The sequence below is a fragment of the Cydia strobilella genome, chromosome 11 (assembly GCF_947568885.1).
Source record: "Cydia strobilella chromosome 11, ilCydStro3.1, whole genome shotgun sequence".
Classification (NCBI taxonomy): domain Eukaryota; kingdom Metazoa; phylum Arthropoda; class Insecta; order Lepidoptera; family Tortricidae; genus Cydia; species Cydia strobilella.
This window is the reverse complement of record NC_086051.1, coordinates 10,416,555-10,440,509: the sequence shown is the minus strand read 5'-3', so window position 1 is coordinate 10,440,509 and position 23,955 is coordinate 10,416,555. Positions and strand designations below refer to the sequence as shown.

General features: G+C 46.0%; 2 protein-coding genes across 2 annotated transcripts; both read right to left on the bottom strand.

The window, feature by feature from the left end:
- Positions 1 to 17: 17 nt before the first annotated feature.
- On the bottom strand, positions 18 to 350 carry LOC134745687 (chromosome transmission fidelity protein 8 homolog). Its single transcript, XM_063679803.1, has one exon. The coding sequence runs from the start codon at positions 348 to 350 to the stop codon at positions 18 to 20; it is 333 nt and encodes a 110-aa protein (XP_063535873.1).
- LOC134745210 (general transcription and DNA repair factor IIH helicase subunit XPB) lies at positions 202 to 23,322 on the bottom strand. The gene is made up of 16 exons (XM_063679206.1): positions 23,076 to 23,322; positions 22,807 to 22,954; positions 22,342 to 22,482; positions 21,260 to 21,454; positions 20,487 to 20,629; positions 19,865 to 20,013; positions 19,381 to 19,547; positions 19,032 to 19,202; positions 10,337 to 10,490; positions 9,779 to 9,845; positions 9,336 to 9,519; positions 3,314 to 3,657; positions 2,815 to 2,957; positions 2,176 to 2,259; positions 767 to 937; positions 202 to 339 (listed from the first exon to the last, which is right to left on the bottom strand). Exons 1-15 carry the CDS (start codon positions 23,134 to 23,136, stop codon positions 767 to 769), a joined length of 2,322 nt encoding a protein of 773 aa, XP_063535276.1. The 5' UTR covers positions 23,137 to 23,322; the 3' UTR covers positions 202 to 339.
- Positions 23,323 to 23,955: the final 633 nt, after the last annotated feature.

The following is a 23,955-nucleotide window of genomic DNA, read 5'->3' as shown; positions in this document are numbered from 1 at the left end:
ACATTTTATTTCAATTATCAAACTCTTTCAACAACATTGGAGATAATAGGTTTAGGTCTAGATTTGAAAATCAATTTCTTTTTGACCACAGCCTTCACTTTATATTGAGTTTTAGAGTCGTCCGTAACTTTTTCAATCACCGCCATGGGCTGTTCCATTTTAACTTCTTTTCCGTTAAGAACATGGTGTCCTAGGATTAACACTGGATGTTTGTTGCGGTTGAAGAAGTGGAGGTCACCAATGACAGTTGGTCCGGTTGGAGATTCCTTCTTTATTTGGACAAGACCCTGTAGCTCCACTATGGCCCACTCTGGAACACCACTCTCACTCTTCGTTTTACTGTAAAGCATTTTAAAATAGTTTACTTTAAAATTATATAAAAATAAAACTTTTGGGGTTTAGGATTTTTTCGAGGGTGATATGTATAATAAAATAAAATAAATATATTTCGATATTTTTATTATGTCTGAAAATATTTCTCAGGAACCTGAAACAATCAAGTTTTGTTAAGTGTAACGTTGCAAGATCGCTTTTTATCTACATTTAATAATAAAGTAGAGACGAAGTCGTTTATGGCATCACTAGACGTATGCGTCACATTTTAAGGCCAGCCAGAGCGTTAAAATGTTTGAGCCGCGCCCGCACACATCACGCAAGCGGTGTGCCATTTCTCATAAGAATCTGTCTGCACGTCTACGCACACGCACTCGGTGTGCACAGGCTTTTAGATATGATCAATAGATGAAGAACCCGGCAAAATACGTGCCTAGTAGCGGAACTTCTTGAAGAGCGGGTGCTTGTTGCCTGCGTTGCGGCGCTCCAGGTACAGCGCGTCGTCGGCGCCCGCCAGCGACGCCAGCGAGCCCCCCGCGCGCCGCGCGCCGCCCACCGCGCCCTCGCGCTCCTCCTCGCACTCCGTCTCCGACGCGGCCAGCACCTGCCAGTGCCACCGGACCAGAGATCACCCTCCATTACATATCATATGAAGGACTCGCGATTATCGTTAATGGCGCTCCTGGCGAGCTAGCACATGATTGGCGCGAGAGTATCTCGCCGCGACATAGACTACCCGTCCCCCTTTAATTCATACAGTTAGTAAAAGACGGGTTAGTCTATCTCGCGGCGAGATACTGTCGCGTCAATCATGTGCTCGGCCTACTGGTACTATTTAATACAGTGTGGAATAAAAATGAAAAATCCTTTTAAGTAAAATGATCTAACTTAAGGTTTTAAGGTAATTTCCCTCCAGGGTACATTAATTTTTTCCACCTTGTATACAACTTTTATCATGTATATTAATCAACAAATTAAGTTCTAGAGGTAAACTTCAGCTGTTGTAATAAAAAATGTTGTAGAACATAATTAGCTCGGTCTTTTACTGGTAAAATAAGCCTAAAGGCTGGCGTCTACTAGACTCGCCGAGGCGAATCGAATCGAATCGCAATAATTCGCCTCCTATATTTTCTAATGCAACTGCGTCCATTGACGAAGAGCCGCGGCGCGCCGATTCGAATCTACCGCGCGCATTGATCGTCAGGCGAATTTCTCCGGCTACGCGTTTCGACTCGACTCGGCGCGTCTCAGTACTCTCAGTGGACGCGAGGTAGCGGATGAGTGATGACGGGTGGTTTCGTTTTTTGAGTTTAGGTAGCATTTCTTCGTCCGAACTATCTATCATCGACAAACTGTACAAGAACGACCTCAGCACAGGCGCCCATGACTTCGACTCGCTTCGATTCGTCTGTGATGAACGCACACGGAAAAAATGCGACTCGATTCAACGTGGCTCGATTCGACGCGATTCGACTTTAATGGACGCCAGCCTTAAAGCGAATTTTGTGGGTGGTGGTAATCTATTTCAGCAAGCAAAAATATCAATAAAGTTAATCACCGCGACGTGCCTAGACAGTAAGGTTTGGTTACATCTTCGTCTATGTAAGTACGTACCTATAGGTAGTAAATATACCTGGTAAAATATTCGGTATACGAGTTCTGTGCAATTTGGAGCTGAGGAAGCGGTACCGGGTACGCCACAGTACGCACAACGACTAAGCCCTCCGTCAGTCTTCTATTAGCCTTTCGTTTGCAATATTGCTCTTACTTTCCACATTGCACGTAGTAAGTAGGTACCAACTAGTATTACATTTATTACATCCAATTCTCGTGTTTACTGACCTGCTGTAATAATAATCCTTGCTCTTCGCGTGTGCCGTAATACAGGTCTGGTTCCGTGTCCATTCCTTTCAATTCAGTGATTACCTGGAGATTTTTTTTTTGAAATATCAAGAAAAAGTAAATAAACATAATTCGGTTAATAATCAATCCTATTGATAAGAGTTAATACCATAAGTACGTACAAAATAATTGAATTTAATTTTAGGTACAAAATCTTATATGCGTATTATTCCGGTCAGCGTTGGTGACCTAGCAGCTTAGCTAAATCGTGCTACTTTCATACCAAGGGGCTTCCACGGAAGACCAGCGTTAAGGTATTCAAAAGGTACCTTGACACCAAGCTGAGTGGAAACCTTTTCAGTGATGTTTTAAACCGTTTTTGTGACATGTTTTTGTATAAAATGTTGTTGTTTAAAAGCGTCCTGAATTTTTTTTATTCTATACCGAAGGTTCTTGGGATTAAGTTGCGGAGCGAATCCCAAGAACCTTGTCGCTTGTTGTTGTCGCTGCCCATTGTCGTTGAGCCGTGGCAAAATGTAGGGAAAACGCTAAGAGGAAGATGATCAAATCACATGGAATTTTGGTCAGTCTATAAAGTGATGAAATTAGCCTAAAATATTGAAACATGGTAATATTTACCTTATAACTGTAACCTTGGTTGACGAGAAACCGCTGTCTTTTGCGGCTGTAGGCCATTTCTAACGTATCCTGCGAGACCAACGTGTAGAAGAACGCATTGTATTCCTCGGCTATGGCTCCTTTCTTTGCTCTTAAAATACGACCTGAAATATATTATAATATAATAATATAATAATAATAATAATATATATATTTATTGCTTTCACATTGGTAAAATTACAGATGTTCTTAATCGATATGTATGTATATAAACTATAAGTAAGTTTTTGTTCCTTCTTTCTTAGCCATAAATAAAAAGTACCCTCATTGAATCGGCAAGTCAGCATTTGTGTAGTGCACTATCGTGTGCACTACGCAAAATAGCATGCAAAAATCGTGTGCATTTCAATTCTGCATGTAGATTTCTATAGATGGCACTGTTACAACTTCTGACAATAAGATTTAGAAATAGGTGGTTTAAAAACTACTCACTTAGAGCTAAATATAATTGAAACTGTACCTAATCGTTGTGCTTCCTGCCGCCTAGACCCGCCGTGCGACGAAATCTGAACCAGCACATTAGCCTCCGGCAAATCGAAACTAGTGTCAGCCACTTTGCTCACAAATATCGTGTTTACTTTGGGGTTAAACTTGAAGTTCTGCAGAATCTGTATCCTCTCGCTCTGTGACGTGGGCCCGTAGATGTAGGGCTTGTTCATTTTGACGGCGTAGTGTCGGAGCGCGAACACGTTGTCGGAGAACACGATGGTCTTGTCGCCGCGCCGCTCGTGGTAGCGGATGAGGAACTGACACGCGCGGAATTTGGACGGATTCATTACGTACAGCAGCATCTTTTTGTTTATTCTGTAAGAAATATGAGCGTTTATAAGCAATGATGGGGAAGTTGGGAACGTATGATTAACGCTTTGGCCACGAAACACACGTTCCGAGCGACAATTCAATTCAATTCAATTTATTTATTAAATAAAGATAATGTGACTTGTTTATTTATATTAAATAAATTATGCAAATGGCCCCCCGTTGGGCGCCACTGTATCACCCTAGAACAATATAGGACGTGCTGTAAGCATTATATAATATAATAGGATGGGTTAGAATATTGTAGTCGGCTGCGTTTATATGGCATAATGTGACAATAGACTCACTTCTGTATGAGGTAGGTACTCGCGGTAGAACTCGGGCGTCATGGGGCACCACACCTGGGCGCACTGCACGCGGGTGATGTGCCCGTTAAAGGTAAGCGTCGGCAAGAGGCTGCCGCGACCCGGCAGCGCCGCTCGGCAGTCGCCGCCCGGCAGCCGCCGCACTGCTTTATAGGCTGCCTTGTATGACACACCGTCCGACGCAGGCGGCTGAGCGGCGCCGCCGAGCCGCTCCCGTAGCAGTGTGGCAGCGCTGCCCAACCACCAAATGTATGAAACAGTGGTTACGCCAAACTATGTTTATGCGTTTATTTCAAAAACTATGTACTTTCACAAAAAAAAAGTAAAGAAATATTATTCTTCACGTCTATTGAAACACAAAACACACATTAAAAACCGGCCAAGTGCGAGTCGGACTCGCGCACGAAGGGTTCCGTAACATTATGGAAAAAAACAGCAAAAAAATCACGTTTGTTGTATGGGAGCCCCATTTAAATATTTATATTATTCTGTTTTTAGTATTTGTTGTTATAGCGGCAACAGAAATACATCATCTGTAAAATTTTCAACTGTCTAGCTATCACGGTTCATGAGATACAGCCTGGTGACAGACAGACGGACAGACGGACGGACGGACGGACAGCGGAGTCTTAGTAATAGGGTCCCGTTTTTATCTTAAGATAGCATTCCGCAAGACGCTGCCGCGGCCCGGCAGCCGCGACCGAACGCCACCGCCGAACGTGGCTGCTAGGAAGCCCCGCCGTAAGCATTCCGATAGGCGCGACCGGGCGGCGACTGCCGACTACCACGTTCAGTAGTCATACAGGAGTCAGTGCTAGCAGTTGTGCGGTTCGAAAAATAACGATGTCTGACAATTTAAATATACGAAAGCGAAAACTTGTGGAGCAACTGCTTCAGGACGAAGAAGAAGATGATGAAATAATGATGATGATTTTACTTTCATCAAAGGGTAAAATACGGTATTATACATTGGGGTGATGCTACAAATATTGAAGATTTATTCATCCTTCAAAAATAATGCGTACGTATTCTAGGCAACATCAAAAGCCCAGAGAGTTGTAAGCCGCTCTTTGTAAACCACAAACTACTGACCTTAACATCAATCTATATTCTCGAAATATGCAAATTCGTTCGGAAATATCCCCACTTATTCACAAAAGTCTATGAACAACCACGACGATACCCCGCGAGATCTCGGCCTTCTTAAAAGACCAGATGGCACTTTTACGAGCACAGAAGAGGAAACTCTAGACTTGCTCAGAGGCACCCACTTCCCCGGTTCGTACACAACCAGTAACACACAGTTATGCGCCCAAAGGAATAATCAAATCCACAGGGCACGCAATATCGACTGGAATTTGGCAACTAATATCTTTAGACCAAACAAAATTAAATGGGCATTGGAAAAATTTAAACCATTTAAATCGGCAGGAGAAGACGGAGTGTTTCCAGCACTTTTACAGCAAGGACAGGACCTCCTCCTCCCGCATCTGGCCAGAATATTCCGAGCAAGTTTTGCGTGGGGAATTATACCAGATCAATGGACTAGGGTCAAGGTACGCTTCATACCGAAAGCAGGGAAAAAGGACTATTCACAACCTAAATCCTTCAGACCTATTAGTCTAACATCGTTCCTACTCAAAACGATGGAAAGAATCATTGATCAGCACATTAGAGCGAAATATCTGGTGGATAGACCACTAAGTGTAAACCAACATGCTTACCAAAAGGGGAAATCTACGGAGACTGCCCTACTCGACCTGGTTGACAAGGTGCAGAAAACCCTAGAGGAAAAGCAAACCGCTCTATGTGCGTTCCTTGACGTCGAGGGTGCTTTCGATAATACGCCCACAGAGACCATACTTAATGGTATGAAATCAAAGGGAGTAGACGAAACCACCACCAGATGGGTACATAGCATGCTCTCGAACAGAGTAGCCACTCTGACCCTCAATACTATAGAGCATGAATTTTATACCACAAAAGGGTGCCCACAAGGAGGCGTTCTATCCCCACTATTATGGACCCTAGCAGTGGACCAACTTCTTGCAATTATGTCAGGCCAAGACTATGACACACAAGGATATGCCGACGACCTTGTAGTCATTGTCAAAGGCCCTTGCCTCCACACTATATCCAACCTAATGCAAGGAGCTCTAAACACAATATTCAAATGGTGTAGAGAAAATGACCTGTCCATTAATCCGAGTAAGACGGTAATAGTACCATTTACAAGAAAACGGAAGCTTGAAAAGCTTACAGAACCAAGACTTAATGGACAAATAATACCGTTCTCAGAAGAGGTCAAGTATCTAGGGGTCACTTTCGACCAAAAGTTAACTTGGAACGCTCACCTGAGGAAAATTATACAAAAAGCGAAAATGGCCATGTGGTCATGCTGTCGAATGGCAGGAGCAAGATGGGGTATAAGACCCAAAATTGCTATGTGGTTATACACAGCGGTAGTGAGGCCCATTATAACCTACGCCTCCGCAGTCTGGTGTAACAAAACCAGCCAAAAGACGGCAATAGATACTCTAAACAGCCTGCAACGCATGGCTTGTTTAACAGTAACAGGCGCCTTCTCCTCGACACCGGGGGCGGCCCTCGATGCACTGCTGGACATTTTACCACTCCACTTGCAGGTGCAAAAGGAGGCCAAGCAGTGCGTCTACAGAATATGCACGCTAAACAGGCCAAAATGGCGCTCTCAAGCACTAACCAAGCTGAAGGCCTGGGTTTTTGCAAATAAAACCCTTAGCATGCCCACTGATGACACGCACACAGAATGTCAATTTATCAAACTGTTCTCAGTAGAAATACCTCCTAGAGACAAATGGACCAACGGCCAAATGTACTTTGAGGAGGGAAGCCATATTTGGTACACAGATGGTTCCAAGAAAGGCAATGATGTAGGATGTGGGATCTATGGTGAAAGACCTAAGCTCAGAGCTAGCGTCAGCATGGGCACACAGGCCTCAATCTTCCAGGCAGAAGTCTTCGCCATCAACAAATGTGCGGAGATCAACCTGGATAAAAACCTAAGACACCAACATATCTACATCAACTCAGACAGCCAGGCTGCTCTGCTGGCACTAGATTCACTTGAGTCAAACTCAAAACTAGTCCAGAACTGTAAAAACAACCTAAATGCACTGGCTAACTCCAACAAAGTCATACTTAGATGGGTACCAGGGCACTCCGACATTAACGGAAATGAAGAAGCGGACGAACTTGCTAGAAAGGGCGCAGACACAACCCTGGTCGGCCCAGAACCGTTCTGTGGAACCACAAAACGGGATGCATATTCTCTGCTCAGCAACTTAGAAAAAACGAGAGCAATCGATTGGTGGAAGTTCGTCAAAGGACAAAAACACTCGAAAGCTCTAATTAAAGGATTCAACAGCAAAGTTGCTAAGGAGCTTCTAGGGCTCAAAAGACACAAAACCTGCGCGGTGACTAGAATACTGACTGGACACTGCAAGTTGAACAAACACATGTTTCAAATAGGAAAGATACAAGATCCGACATGCAGGTTCTGCCAGGAGTCAGAGGAGACTGCAATGCACATTCTCTGTTCCTGTGGACCACTAATGTCAAAAAGAAGTACCTACTTAGGGCGGCACGTACTGCAACCCTATGAGGTACAGAACATTACGGCCCAAAGAATCTGGAATTTTCTGGATTCAACGGGCATTAGTAATGAGCTTTAAAGGGCCGTCACAATAGATCACTGTTTGGTCGACGTGACACTCAAAGGCCCACAACGCCCCAAATAATAATAATAATACCCCGCGAGATACAAAAATAATTTGGCAATTACAACAAAAATTAATTTAAAATTGTACCAAGCAAGCCCAAACATGATGGCTATTAAGATCTATAACAAGCTCTCAGATAAAATAAAGAACGAAACATCTGAAAAAAAAAATCATAGATAAACTCAAACAATTTCTAATAAATAAAAACTACTATAGCCTTCAAGAATTTATTGATGATATCGAAGAAACATAACAAATAAAAATCGTCGGTCTGCCTCTATTCACATTCACACTATTCACAGCAAAGTAATGCGCATTATAAATTCCAGTAATACATTATATTATTATTTTAGCTAAGTATGTAGTAATGTTATGAATATGACACTGATGAAACTAGGATTTTACATTGCAATTTGACATTTTTTTCTACCATTAGCCTACTTATTATTATACGACATCAATAAATTAAAATAATAACTATTAATAATAAACTGACAAATCAATTCAATTAATCATTTACCAATATAATTATTTTTGACGATATATTCTTAGATTTAGTTTTAAGATTATTAGATTATTACTAATATAAGTAAATGTAATTAGCCTAGAATAATATTACTATTGTGTGCCCTTACAGGGTGTCATGATCTGACTTTATATTATGTAACACCTATTATGAACATGACAATACAATAAATAAATGATAAAGAGGAGTAGAATCGATTCATTGTATACGTCCAGAGTTGATGAAGGCAATTATCAGATCCTGATAAAACGGCATTTGAATTTAAAGGACCAGCAATTCAGAAAGTACTTGCCGATTAAATAAAACACAATTTCAATTTGGGCTTAGTTTAATTAAAAACGAAATTCAACCTCTGAGAAAAGGATATATCACAGCTGAGGAAAAATTATTCCTCACCCCGTGAGTTTTTTGAGTCAAGTCATTTTTAGGGTTTCGTACCCAAAGGGTAAAAACGGGACCCTATTACTAAGACTCCGCTGTCCGTCCGTCTGTCTGTCACCAGGCTGTATCTCATGAACCGTGATAGCTAGACAGTTGAAAATTTTACAGATGATGTATTTCTGTTGCCGCTATAACAACAAATACTAAAAACAGAATAATATAAATATTTAAATGGGGCTCACATACAACAAACGTAATTTTTTTGCTGTTTTTTTCCATAATGGTACGGAACCCTTCGTGCGCGAGTCCGACTCGCACTTGGCCGGTTTTTAATGTGTGTTTTGTGTTTCAATAGACGTGAAGAATAATATTTCTTTACTTTTTTTTGTGAAAGTACATAGTTTTTGAAATAAACGCATAAACATAGTTTGGCGTAACCACTGTTTCATACATTTGGTGGTTGGGCAGCGCTGCCACACTGCTACGGGAGCGGCTCGGCGGCGCCGCTCAGCCGAGCCGCCTGCGTCGGACGGTGTGTCATACAAGGCAGCCTATAAAGCCGTGCGGCGGCTGCCGGGCGGCGACTGCCGAGCGGCGCTGCCGGGTCGCGGCAGCCTCTTGCCGACGCTTACCTTTAGCTTGTAGCTCGAGCCAGCTGGCTTCGTACATATAATGTGACAATAGACTCACTTCTGTATAAGGTACTCGCGGTAGAACTCTGGTATCATGGGGCACCACACCTCGGCGCACTGTACTCGAGCGATGTACCCGTTAGCTTGCAGCTCGAGCCAGTTGGCTTCGTACAGCTTTGGTCCGATCAGGAAGTTCAAGTCGGCTATTTTGTCGTCCTCTCGTAGGAGCGTTGCCGTTAAACCTGAGTAATAACATAAAATAGATTGTATTACAAATACAGAAGGTTGCAATTACGCGAGCGTGATTTCGATAACTTTAGTCGAGAAGATTTTCATTGTTTTGCAGGTGCGATAGAAGATTGTACTAGAACACTTAACGAGTCAGCAAACTACTAATAACAAGCCTAAAGAGGTATATTTATTTAGTTCGTGTATAAAGCGCAAAGCAAGCAAGTACGACAGAAACGTAAACTACTTAAACTTAAAATGAAATATAGCTACCGAGCTTGGCGTGCGAGTGCACGATGGTTAGCACGCGTCGGAACATTTTGGCCGGGATGGTGTGTACCTTTAATTAGAAACATTCCATTTATATTTATTAAAGTTGGAGTACTAAAGCTTTGGAAGATAATACATCTTAGCAGATGACATTTAATTGCAGTAGAGATGTGTTCATATTTGGCGTACAGCGAAGGGACCGGTAACTACTCTACGGGTACGATATGCGATATGTAGCACGCAAGCGGTGCTTCCCCCAGACCTGTATAAGTGCCAGTTGCACCATCCGCACTTGACAGACTTCGAACAACGTCACCCGGCGCGCCGCGGCGGTTTACTATGAAACTTTCCATACAATACAATTTAGCGAACTCTTTAACGATGACAAACAGTTTGATGCAACCGACCCTTAAGGTGCAACAAGTTGGGAGGATGATATTAAAAAGATTGCGGGCCCACTCTGGAGGAGAGAGGCAGCAAATCGGGCTGCTTGGAGGAGTTTTGGAGAGGCGTATGCCCAACAAGTGTAATGCTATGCTATGCTATTCAACATGTAAATACCTCGTCCAGCACCACCAGCCCCCACTCCTGCGCCTGCAGCCACTTCATGGTCTGCTCCGCCTCCCACGAGCGCCGCTGCCCGTGAGTGATCATAGAGTACGTCGTGACCAGGATGCCGGCGCCCATCGGCTTGTCCTTGGCTTCTGATGTGAATCTGGATGGAGGAAATAAATCAGCACAAGAAACCAACAGTTGAGTGAAAGGTTTTTAGCGACACGAGGCAATTGTGCATTGCGGTAACTATTAGCACAGTATTACAATATTCCCTACAGTAGCGCGACGAATGTACTTACGCAGAGCAACGGAGGGGAACTCGCGGGGAGGCGGGCGTCGCGGGCCGCGTACCACAAACACGCTTAGTTTGTGGTACCGAGCGCGAAGGGCAGACGCGGGCGTGTTTTTACTTCAATTATCATATTAGTAATAATTATACATATTATATAATGGTGCGCACAAACTCTTCTGTATACGAATGTAATTCGACATCGAAATCCCAGAAGGATTTAAAGTTTCATAGATTTCCCCGCGACGAGGTAGGTTTTTTTCATTTGTGTACTTATAAGTTGGAACTAAATACCAAAATACCATCTAGTAATTACCTACTCACTACTTACTAAGTATTATGTAATTATTTGTATTAACTAAGTTAAGGGCTACTTGCACTCGATCGTGACGAGAAAAACATCATGAAGTTTTATCAAAATTATGTATTAGGAGGTACAGTCAGCATTATTTACCTACCTTTTAGGTAAGTAGGTAGGTATGTACATCTACTTCTACCGGCGGCTTCATGAAATTTATAAAATTGCCAAGTCATAATCAATCTTATATAAGTATGTATACTACCTACCTACCTAAGTATAAATGTAGGTAATGTATTTCCACGGGAGGTGAGATGAATGATTACACACAGCACACAGCTACAATAAGTACTGTTTGCAAAAAAAGTGAATTAATGAAATGAGTGAGTGAACGTAAATGTAAATAAAAACGCTTAATTATAAATAGGTATCAAAAACAGTAAAAGCATGGCAATTTATTACTTATTCCCTTTGGTTTCTACGATTTATATATTGTATTCATAGCAATTACACATATCTGACCTTTATTTATTCATATAAGCCATTTATTACAAGATAAAATTGGTCAAGATATTTTATTTGCTGTTTTGTTTTAAGTCGATGAATTAATTATTTTGAATGTACATATGAATAAATGATTAGGTACATCAGAATAGTAATAATCACAATTGTTTTATTTCCCATTATGTGACAACCCTAGCATATTTGCATGTGACAGCGTAAGTACCTACACTGGCGGCGGCATCGCGCGACATCAAAGGCGTTGCGCTACTGTAGGGAAGAATAATTAGCCTCATGCATGAAGTTTATGTTTGAACGAAATATGTTTTATTCGGATGATGGTTACCGTTATATCATGTTACAAATGCATTTCCGTTTTTAAATTACCATTTAATTACTTAAAATTATAAATAAAAAGTACAAAAATTTGCCCGTGAAAAGCTAGTGAGCGAAACGCTCGAAACGCCACGTGACGTCACGCGTTCGACAGATTAGTGTCATTAGTAGCAAACGTCAGTTGGGCCGCCCAACGTGTGACGTCATCACGCTCTGTCGAATTCGCGCCAAAAATTATGAGCGTTTCAACAGCTCAAAAATTTTCAACATTTTAAATATTTTTTAATAAAATAATGTTAAGGTTTACAAAAGTATTTTTATCATTTCCGGTGTTCCAACGATATACATTATAAATCCAAAAATAAAAATAAATTCATGCATGGAGCTAATTGTAATACTGTGCTATTGGTGACAGCCGTAAACGCGCAATGGTAAACGTAAACGAGCCGCGACGGTTGGCGAAGTAGATTCGATGTGAGCTCTTTGCGGTCTTAAGGGCTCATTTAGACGGCGCGCGAACTCGAATGTTAATTCAGTTACATTGCTGACTATTGAGATTAAATACATACAATAGGGAGGTTGACACATGTTGAATTTTATAACAAAATCTAGTAAATAGATAGCAAATGAGCAATTTATCACAATAATGTAGATAATAAAATAATATATGGAAATAATACAAAAATACAGGACCTGAAAGTTTCAAAAAATTGAGTTTTTTTTAACTTCCAAAAAGGGAAAAAGTAAGGGTATCATTAGATTACTTACATTTTATAAGAAAAAAAATTGTATAGCAACTATATACATAAACGCAATATTTCACCGACAAAATCGCATTTTTACTTATTTTCCATACATTCAAGATGGAATCTCAGTGACCTTGACGTCACGTTCACTTATCGTTTTGTTAGAAGCGTTTTGCGAGTGAAGTACGACTGTCAGACTTTGACTATCATTTCTGACTTTTGTACTTATTGCTTTAATGCAATGGGTCCCATATAGACATTTGATCCTAAGAACAAACCTGATCGATTGATACCATTAATGAAAATTTGTCATCAAGCCTATTCAGATGATCGATCAAATATCGCAATGTAATGAAACTAGCATGCGAGGTTTCGCACCGTTTAAATGTGCCCTAATTCGGGAGTTACTGAATATTCACACCTTCGACTTAAAAACTTATCACCAACTGTATGTATGTATTAAGTACTTGCGCACCGTGCACGCCGCCGTCACACTAGCGACCACAATCACCTGCAGATCATGGAGTCGTCCGCCGTCGACCAGCACTTGAACTGCTGCTTCCACTGCTCGACGGACACGCTCGAGTTGCACAGCACGAGGGCCCGCTTGCGCACCGTGCACACCGCCGTCACACTAGCGACCACAATCACCTGCAGATCATGGAGTCGTCCGCCGTCGACCAGCACTTGAACTGCTGCTTCCACTGCTCGACGGACACGCTCGAGTTGCACAGCACGAGGGCCCGCTTGCGCACCGTGCACACCGCCGTCACACTAGCGACCACAATCACCTGCAGATCATGGAGTCGTCCGCCGTCGACCAGCACTTGAACTGCTGCTTCCACTGCTCGACGGACACGCTCGAGTTGCACAGCACGAGGGCCCGCTTGCGCACCGTGCACGCCGCCGTCACACTAGCGACCACAATCACCTGCAGATCATGGAGTCGTCCGCCGTCGACCAGCACTTGAACTGCTGCTTCCACTGCTCGACGGACACGCTCGAGTTGCACAGCACGAGGGCCCGCTTGCGCACCGTGCACACCGCCGTCACACTAGCGACCACAATCACCTGCAGATCATGGAGTCGTCCGCCGTCGACCAGCACTTGAACTGCTGCTTCCACTGCTCGACGGACACGCTCGAGTTGCACAGCACGAGGGCCCGCTTGCGCACCGTGCACACCGCCGTCACACTAGCGACCACAATCACCTGCAGATCATGGAGTCGTCTGCCGTCGACCAGCACTTGAACTGCTGCTTCCACTGCTCGACGGACACGCCCGAGTTGCACAGCACGAGGGCCCGCTTGCGCACCGTGCACACCACCGTCACACTAGCGACCACAATCACCTGCAGATCATGGAGTCGTCTGCCGTCGACCAGCACTTGAACTGCTGCTTCCACTGCTCGACGGACACGCCCGAGTTGCACAGCACGAGGGCCCGCTTGCGCACCGTGCACACCGCCGTCACACTAGCGACCACAATCACCTGCAGATCATGGAGTCGTCTGCCGTCGACCAGCACTTGAACTGCTGCTTCCACTGCTCGACGGTCACGCCCGAGTTGCACAGCACGAGGGCCCGCTTGCGCACCGTGCACACCGCCGTCACACTAGCGACCACAATCACCTGCAGATCATGGAGTCGTCTGCCGTCGACCAGCACTTGAACTGCTGCTTCCACTGCTCGACGGACACGCCCGAGTTGCACAGCACGAGGGCCCGCTTGCGCACCGTGCACACCGCCGTCACACTAGCGACCACAATCACCTGCAGATCATGGAGTCGTCTGCCGTCGACCAGCACTTGAACTGCTGATTCCACTGCTCGACGGACACGCCCGAGGTGCACAGCACGAGGGCCCGCTTGCGCACCGTGCACACCGCCGTCACACTAGCGACCACAATCACCTGCAGATCATGGAGTCGTCTGCCGTCGACCAGCACTTGAACTGCTGCTTCCACTGCTCGACGGACACGCCCGAGGTGCACAGCACGAGGGCCCGCTTGCGCACCGTGCACACCACCGTCACACTAGCGACAACAATCACCTGCAGATCATGGAGTCGTCTGCCGTCGACCAGCACTTGAACTGCTGCTTCCACTGCTCGACGGACACGCCCGAGTTGCACAGCACGAGGGCCCGCTTGCGCACCGTGCACACCGCCGTCACACTAGCGACCACAATCACCTGCAGATCATGGAGTCGTCTGCCGTCGACCAGCACTTGAACTGCTGATTCCACTGCTCGACGGACACGCCCGAGGTGCACAGCACGAGGGCCCGCTTGCGCACCGTGCACACCGCCGTCACACTAGCGACCACAATCACCTGCAGATCATGGAGTCGTCTGCCGTCGACCAGCACTTGAACTGCTGCTTCCACTGCTCGACGGACACGCCCGAGGTGCACAGCACGAGGGCCCGCTTGCGCACCGTGCACACCACCGTCACACTAGCGACAACAATCACCTGCAGATCATGGAGTCGTCTGCCGTCGACCAGCACTTGAACTGCTGCTTCCACTGCTCGACGGACACGCCCGAGTTGCACAGCACGAGGGCCCGCTTGCGCACCGTGCACACCGCCGTCACACTAGCGACCACAATCACCTGCAGATCATGGAGTCGTCTGCCGTCGACCAGCACTTGAACTGCTGATTCCACTGCTCGACGGACACGCCCGAGGTGCACAGCACGAGGGCCCGCTTGCGCACCGTGCACACCGCCGTCACACTAGCGACCACAATCACCTGCAGATCATGGAGTCGTCTGCCGTCGACCAGCACTTGAACTGCTGCTTCCACTGCTCGACGGACACGCCCGAGTTGCACAGCACGAGGGCCCGCTTGCGCACCGTGCACACCGCCGTCACACTAGCGACCACAATCACCTGCAGATCATGGAGTCGTCTGCCGTCGACCAGCACTTGAACTGCTGCTTCCACTGCTCGACGGACACGCCCGAGTTGCACAGCACGAGGGCCCGCTTGCGCACCGTGCACACCGCCGTCACACTAGCGACCACAATCACCTGCAGATCATGGAGTCGTCTGCCGTCGACCAGCACTTGAACTGCTGCTTCCACTGCTCGACGGACACGCCCGAGTTGCACAGCACGAGGGCCCGCTTGCGCACCGTGCACACCGCCGTCACACTAGCGACCACAATCACCTGCAGATCATGGAGTCGTCTGCCGTCGACCAGCACTTGAACTGCTGCTTCCACTGCTCGACGGACACGCCCGAGTTGCACAGCACGAAGGCACCCTTGCGCACCGTGCACACCGCCGTCACACTAGCGACCACAATCACCTGCAGATCATGGAGTCGTCTGCCGTCGACCAGCACTTGAACTGCTGCTTCCACTGCTCGACGGACACGCCCGAGTTGCACAGCACGACGGCCCGCTTGCGCACCGTGCACACCGCCGTCACACTAGCGACCACAATCACCTGCAGATCATGGAGTCGTCTGCCGTCGACCAGCACTTGAACTGCTGCTTCCACTGCTCGACGGACACGCCCGAGTTGCACAGCACGACGGCCCGCTTGCGCACCGTGCACACCGCCGTCACACTAGCGACCACAATCACCTGCAGATCATGGAGTCGTCTGCCGTCGACCAGCACTTGAACTGCTGCTTCCACTGCTCGACGGACACGCCCGAGTTGCACAGCACGACGGCCCGCTTGCGCACCGTGCACACCGCCGTCACACTAGCGACCACAATCACCTGCAGATCATGGAGTCGTCTGCCGTCGACCAGCACTTGAACTGCTGCTTCCACTGCTCGACGGACACGCCCGAGTTGCACAGCACGAGGGCCCGCTTGCGCACCGTGCACACCGCCGTCACACTAGCGACCACAATCACCTGCAGATCATGGAGTCGTCTGCCGTCGACCAGCACTTGAACTGCTGCTTCCACTGCTCGACGGACACGCCCGAGTTGCACAGCACGAGGGCCCGCTTGCGCACCGTGCACACCGCCGTCACACTAGCGACCACAATCACCTGCAGATCATGGAGTCGTCTGCCGTCGACCAGCACTTGAACTGCTGCTTCCACTGCTCGACGGACACGCCCGAGTTGCACAGCACGAGGGCCCGCTTGCGCACCGTGCACACCGCCGTCACACTAGCGACCACAATCACCTGCAGATCATGGAGTCGTCTGCCGTCGACCAGCACTTGAACTGCTGCTTCCACTGCTCGACGGACACGCCCGAGTTGCACAGCACGAGGGCCCGCTTGCGCACCGTGCACACCGCCGTCACACTAGCGACCACAATCACCTGCAGATCATGGAGTCGTCTGCCGTCGACCAGCACTTGAACTGCTGCTTCCACTGCTCGACGGACACGCCCGAGTTGCACAGCACGAGGGCCCGCTTGCGCACCGTGCACACCGCCGTCACACTAGCGACCACAATCACCTGCAGATCATGGAGTCGTCTGCCGTCGACCAGCACTTGAACTGCTGCTTCCACTGCTCGACGGACACGCCCGAGTTGCACAGCACGAGGGCCCGCTTGCGCACCGTGCACACCGCCGTCACACTAGCGACCACAATCACCTGCAGATCATGGAGTCGTCTGCCGTCGACCAGCACTTGAACTGCTGCTTCCACTGCTCGACGGACACGCCCGAGTTGCACAGCACGAGGGCCCGCTTGCGCACCGTGCACACCGCCGTCACACTAGCGACCACAATCACCTGCAGATCATGGAGTCGTCTGCCGTCGACCAGCACTTGAACTGCTGCTTCCACTGCTCGACGGACACGCCCGAGTTGCACAGCACGAGGGCCCGCTTGCGCACCGTGCACACCGCCGTCACACTAGCGACCACAATCACCTGCAGATCATGGAGTCGTCTGCCGTCGACCAGCACTTGAACTGCTGCTTCCACTGCTCGACGGACACGCCCGAGTTGCACAGCACGAGGGCCCGCTTGCGCACCGTGCACACCGCCGTCACACTAGCGACCACAATCACCTGCAGATCATGGAGTCGTCTGCCGTCGACCAGCACTTGAACTGCTGCTTCCACTGCTCGACGGACACGCCCGAGTTGCACAGCACGAGGGCCCGCTTGCGCACCGTGCACACCGCCGTCACACTAGCGACCACAATCACCTGCAGATCATGGAGTCGTCTGCCGTCGACCAGCACTTGAACTGCTGCTTCCACTGCTCGACGGACACGCCCGAGTTGCACAGCACGAGGGCCCGCTTGCGCACCGTGCACACCGCCATCACACTAGCGACCACAATCACCTGCAGATCATGGAGTCGTCTGCCGTCGACCAGCACTTGAACTGCTGCTTCCACTGCTCGACGGACACGCCCGAGTTGCACAGCACGAGGGCCCGCTTGCGCACCGTGCACACCGCCGTCACACTAGCGACCACAATCACCTGCAGATCATGGAGTCGTCTGCCGTCGACCAGCACTTGAACTGCTGCTTCCACTGCTCGACGGACACGCCCGAGTTGCACAGCACGAGGGCCCGCTTGCGCACCGTGCACACCGCCGTCACACTAGCGACCACAATCACCTGCAGATCATGGAGTCGTCTGCCGTCGACCAGCACTTGAACTGCTGCTTCCACTGCTCGACGGACACGCCCGAGTTGCACAGCACGAGGGCCCGCTTGCGCACCGTGCACACCGCCGTCACACTAGCGACCACAATCACCTGCAGATCATGGAGTCGTCTGCCGTCGACCAGCACTTGAACTGCTGCTTCCACTGCTCGACGGACACGCCCGAGTTGCACAGCACGAGGGCCCGCTTGCGCACCGTGCACACCGCCGTCACACTAGCGACCACAATCACCTGCAGATCATGGAGTCGTCTGCCGTCGACCAGCACTTGAACTGCTGCTTCCACTGCTCGACGGACACGCCCGAGTTGCACAGCACGAGGGCCCGCTTGCGCACCGTGCACACCGCCGTCACACTAGCGACCACAATCACCTGCAGATCATGGAGTCGTCTGCCGTCGACCAGCACTTGAACTGCTGCTTCCACTGCTCGACGGACACGCCCGAGTTGCACAGCACGAGGGCCCGCTTGCGCACCGTGCACACCGCCGTCACACTAGCGACCACAATCACCTGCAGATCATGGAGTCGTCTGCCGTCGACCAGCACTTGAACTGCTGCTTCCACTGCTCGACGGACACGCCCGAGTTGCACAGCACGAGGGCCCGCTTGCGCACCGTGCACACCGCCGTCACACTAGCGACCACAATCACCTGCAGATCATGGAGTCGTCTGCCGTCGACCAGCACTTGAACTGCTGCTTCCACTGCTCGACGGACACGCCCGAGTTGCACAGCACGAGGGCCCGCTTGCGCACCGTGCACACCGCCGTCACACTAGCGACCACAATCACCTGCAGATCATGGAGTCGTCTGCCGTCGACCAGCACTTGAACTGCTGCTTCCACTGCTCGACGGACACGCCCGAGTTGCACAGCACGAGGGCCCGCTTGCGCACCGTGCACACCGCCGTCACACTAGCGACCACAATCACCTGCAGATCATGGAGTCGTCTGCCGTCGACCAGCACTTGAACTGCTGCTTCCACTGCTCGACGGACACGCCCGAGTTGCACAGCACGAGGGCCCGCTTGCGCACCGTGCACACCGCCGTCACGCCCACTAGCGACTTGCCCGCGCCGCACGGCAGCACGATTACGCCCGACCTGAACAAAACATCTAGAATATAACATTCTATAGTTGGAACAGCACGTCAAAGATTTTCCCTTCCCGTTGGAACGCCAACGTTAGTTTATAAGCATTTTGTCAGTTGTTTTTTGGCTACTTTCCTACTGTTGTACTGCGGAGGATATAAAATAAAATAACTAAAGTAGTTAGACTGACCTCGCCCGTCCGTTGCCGAACATTTTCCTCAAACTCTTCTCCTGGTAGGGCCGTAGAACAGCTGTTGGCTTGAGGTCGATGTTGATGTCTGGATTTACAGAATCGTTTCGAAAATCGTATTCGGCCAGCAGCGGGTGCTCGAGCTCTATGCATCGTTTTTGTATGACCTGTACATAAAAATATCAGTGGTAGAATAGTCATAACGTCATAACTGATAGAACCATAGTTGAGGATCACTAATTCGCCAATGAAGGAATGATTGTTTGCGTGTGTAACCGTAGAAAAGCTTTAAAAATCAACTAAAAGAAAATGTTGTCAGCAGAGGACTGACCGCACGACCGCACTGGTGCACTGTACACTCCACGACAGAATGGCTTCATTGAGAGAAAAAAAAATCTGTAAGACAAGACAGTGCTTAGGACTATAATAGTCGCTGATAGTTTTTCGATTTTTAAGGTTTGCCGTTCCCTAGCTAGCTCCTCACCTCAATCTTGTCAGGGTCGACCTCGAAGGCGACGGCGGTGTTGGTGGTGAGGTCGGTGGCCTCGTCCTCCTCGTCGTCCTTGTCTAGTTGCTGGTAGAACTGGCTGATGTCGTCGGGCACGCCGTTCGCCGCTGGCTTCTCTTCGCCTACTGCAATACAGCATTAGACTCCGCTATTAAGTTTATTAAGAATTAAAAAGTATTTCTAGCATAAAAAACTACATAATTAGAAAATGATGAATAATTATTTTCTTGGTCAGAGAATCACAGACTTCATAGGTAGTGTATGTGTGTGTGTGTGTGTGTGTGGTAGGTGTGAGGTGTGTGTCGAATTCATTAACCAACTTTAATATGCGGAATATATTTATTTCACTACATCTCGTTTTTTAGCATTAGAAAAGACTACATGATCCTGCATGTGTTTTTATTGAAAAACGCTTAAAAAAATAGTGACTGTTACATATAAAACCAAAAGAATGTAAATCAACATAATAATATATACCACATAAATGTTACATATTTGCTGTTACTTATTTTTCAAAAGAAAGACGTCAAGATCGGGTAGTCTTTTTCTAATGCTAAAAAAACGGAGTACCTATATTTAGGAATGTTTTTCAGATTACCAGTAGTGTGTGGCAGGGCCGCCGGCGCGGCGGCGGGCGTGGGCAGCAGCTCGTCGCCGTCGCGGCGAAGCCGACATTGTTGCACCACAGGGTCCCGTAGTAGCTTGTGGAGCACCTCCACGTGCTTGCTTTCTACCAAGTACCTGTCATCAATCATGTATATTTAGGGAGCGGTAGATCAACCACATCATCATATAAAGATAGGCCCGTTCATATATTGCCAAGCGAACATGCGCACCAACAAACTGCTCGACTTCGTAGTGCCCGTGAGTCTGTGTAAGTATGTGTACACTACCTAATTGCCATAAAATGTGTCATAACATTTTAGGCTTTGATTAAAGGATCAGATTTCCAGGGTATTTTAGTGAGCAGTAAGTGGTTATAAGTACTAGAGCAAATCAATTTTTTTTGTGTTGTTATGCTATCCCACGGGACAATACAGGCATAGTGTGTTAGAAGATATGACGTTTTACTAACATGCTCAGTGGATGGCCTGTTATAGAAATGGCATAAAACTACCCCAAAGCAAGTTTGCTACATTAAAATATCATAAAATCAGGATTTCAAGTGTGGTTAATGCCACATGATACTTCATGTGGCATTAGCTTAACTCATTATCAAATTAATGCTAAAATTACTAAACATGTAAATCCAATAAATTCATTTCATAATTATTAGTGCATAGATTAGTGTTACCATATTTATAACCTTAGCCAAACATCTAATGTAATGGCAGCTAAGTTAACCAGTTAAACATGATTGGAAATTCTCACCTATTGTGTTTCAAGACAAGTTTAACTTTGCCATAAGACAATGTGCAAAGAGTGATGAATTCTATGATGCCCGCTGGTACAGCGCACTTGCTGAGCCTCTGTAGGTACTCTATGATGTCAGCGGTTTGTAGTCCCACAGAGACAGCGGCATACAAACTGTATGCTGTTAGTTTATATTCGTGGATGTGTTGAGGTCTGAAAAGACAAGTTTTTATGTAGCAATTTTATTGTCAGAAACCGTAATTTTGTGATGAAATGGTGTTTATATAGTTCATAATTAATGATGCATTATCTATATCATTGTCTGAGTACCAGCAACACAAGCCTTCTTGAGCTTACTGTGGGGTCAATTTGCGTATTAATGTCCTATACTATTTATTTATTTATTATTTATTCATTTGTTAATGTATACTTTAATCTATGTTTATCTAATTATTAGATTCTAATATAACCAACCACCCTTTCACCACGAGATCCAATCAAATCAAAATAAAAAAAATCTAATATAATTTATTAACAGCATACATCCGCGTTTTTTGTGTGGGAATGTTTTACACTAGCAAAAAAATAGGTAAAAACTTTAAAAACCGATACTTTTAACATTTCTAAGCACATCTGGAGCTTACTACCTATTTTTAATTCATAGTTTGGTAATTATCTTACAATAAACAAAGTTATAAATACATGAAATCATTCCCAAACCAAAAACAGGGGTGTATTATTATCAGACACTAAGGCCCATAGGTCGTTCTGTGGAGCAAGAGCCGGGTGTATTGGGGATGGGGTGGGAGGAGGTTAGTGGAAGAATATGATTTGAGCCCTAAACCCCAGCAGAGGGTAAAAAGATGAAAAGAAAAGAAGAAGAAGGCCCATAGATACACACCTAACATAGTTAACATACATACAATAATTATAATCTTAGAGACTAAAAGTAATTTCAGCGACACAACAGTTTTTGCTGCGTCACTATTCTGGTGTAGGATTCAGCAGACTCCCATGGAACATCTGTAATACCACACCCTTCTCCAGAATCCTGCTAATAATTAAAAGAAGAAAGTTATATTACTACAAGTAGAAGTTACCTGCACACTGGCTCTGCGATAGCAATAAGGAAGTCATGTGCATGTTTGTATACTGGCGAGAAGGCCTCCAAAAATATGTGACCGTTTGGTGCAACCCATAAGGGCCTGCTGGCATTGTCAGGCTTTAGAGCCATCTGACTCCTGGATAGAAAAAAAAAGTTATTTTCAAGTTAATATTTTTAGTAAAAAAATGAACATAAATACCTACTGTCTCTTTCATTAATAAAATGACTGTCTCTATAGTGCCCAGTAGTTCAATTTTAGTAAAAATAAAACATGGTCATTTGGCTAAATGAGGCACTATTGTATTAATATAATATGGAAACCCTTCCAAATATAGTTTTAGCCTGATAATTTCAAGTTTCAGCTTTATACCGCTCATCATGTCATGTGGCTAGTAAAAATAAATTTTGTTTTTAATAGTATTTGTCTTGTAATTTATAAAATAATGACTAATAACTTTACCTGTAATCTTTAGCTCCGAACTCATCTTCTGGTACCTGGTCATTCTTCTCTGCATCCTGCATAGCAGCTCCGGGTACACCAACATTGTCAGGATTATCATCATCTACTAGGTCTATAGTCATATCTTCTTCCACTTTCTTCTTTTTGCCTAAAATTTAAAAATATCGAGCAATAGTCTTGCTAAACATAGTATGTTCAAGCAAGTAAAAAATAAGAAAAATTTATTATGGTGCTCGTAAATTAATTAGTGTAATGTGAACAAGACTTACTTGATCTATCACTGCTTGATTGTTTCGAAACATATTTTTTTACTTTCTTCGGCGGTCCCATACTGAAGTTACACGATCAAAAACTTCTATATTTATGTTAACGTAGTAACAAACAAGGGAAATACTGTTTTATAATCTTAAGAACAAAACCGATTGGAGTAATTTACGAGGGTCGAAACGAGTCAGTTTAATTAAATGAGAATATAATTATTTAATTAAAATAAGCAATTTCGCAGATTGACAAAAAGGACAAATGAATGAAAATGATTGAAATGACATTGACGTTTGGTGCGAGTGCGTATAGTTATTGCATTGCGTTGTTGTTGCCGAATGCCGTGATGCAGAGGAGTGGTAGTAACGGTAGGAAGCATTTACAAAAAAGTCGAACCAAATAAAGCTCTCCTATATACATTTAAAACAAAAATAAACCGGAATTTGTTATTAGGTTCCGTTCCACTTTGTATTTTTTTTAAATTTGTATCTAACTCAGAAGAACAACAATATTGCACAAAACGCAATCTAAAAAAAAGAAAAAATAATAACCTTACTAACTATAAGCGGCTTTTTATTACAATAAAATGTTGAGAAACTTCAAAAAAGACTCACCAGTCTACATATATCTGCATTTTTACAAACAAAGTTGCAATGTGAACTTAGACAACACTGCAATCGGTGTCTAAAACCAATAAAATAAGAAAATTTCACAAGATTCGCAGTTTACGCGCCTTGTCTGACATGTGTGAGTAATTTTTCATTTTGTTTTGTTTTTGAGCTTTGCGTTTATTGCTCGGTTTATAGATTTGTCGCTAGATGGCGGAGTTTACGTTACCCAAGGGTCTGACCATAGTCTGACCGTGGTCTGACCAAAGAATATAATACT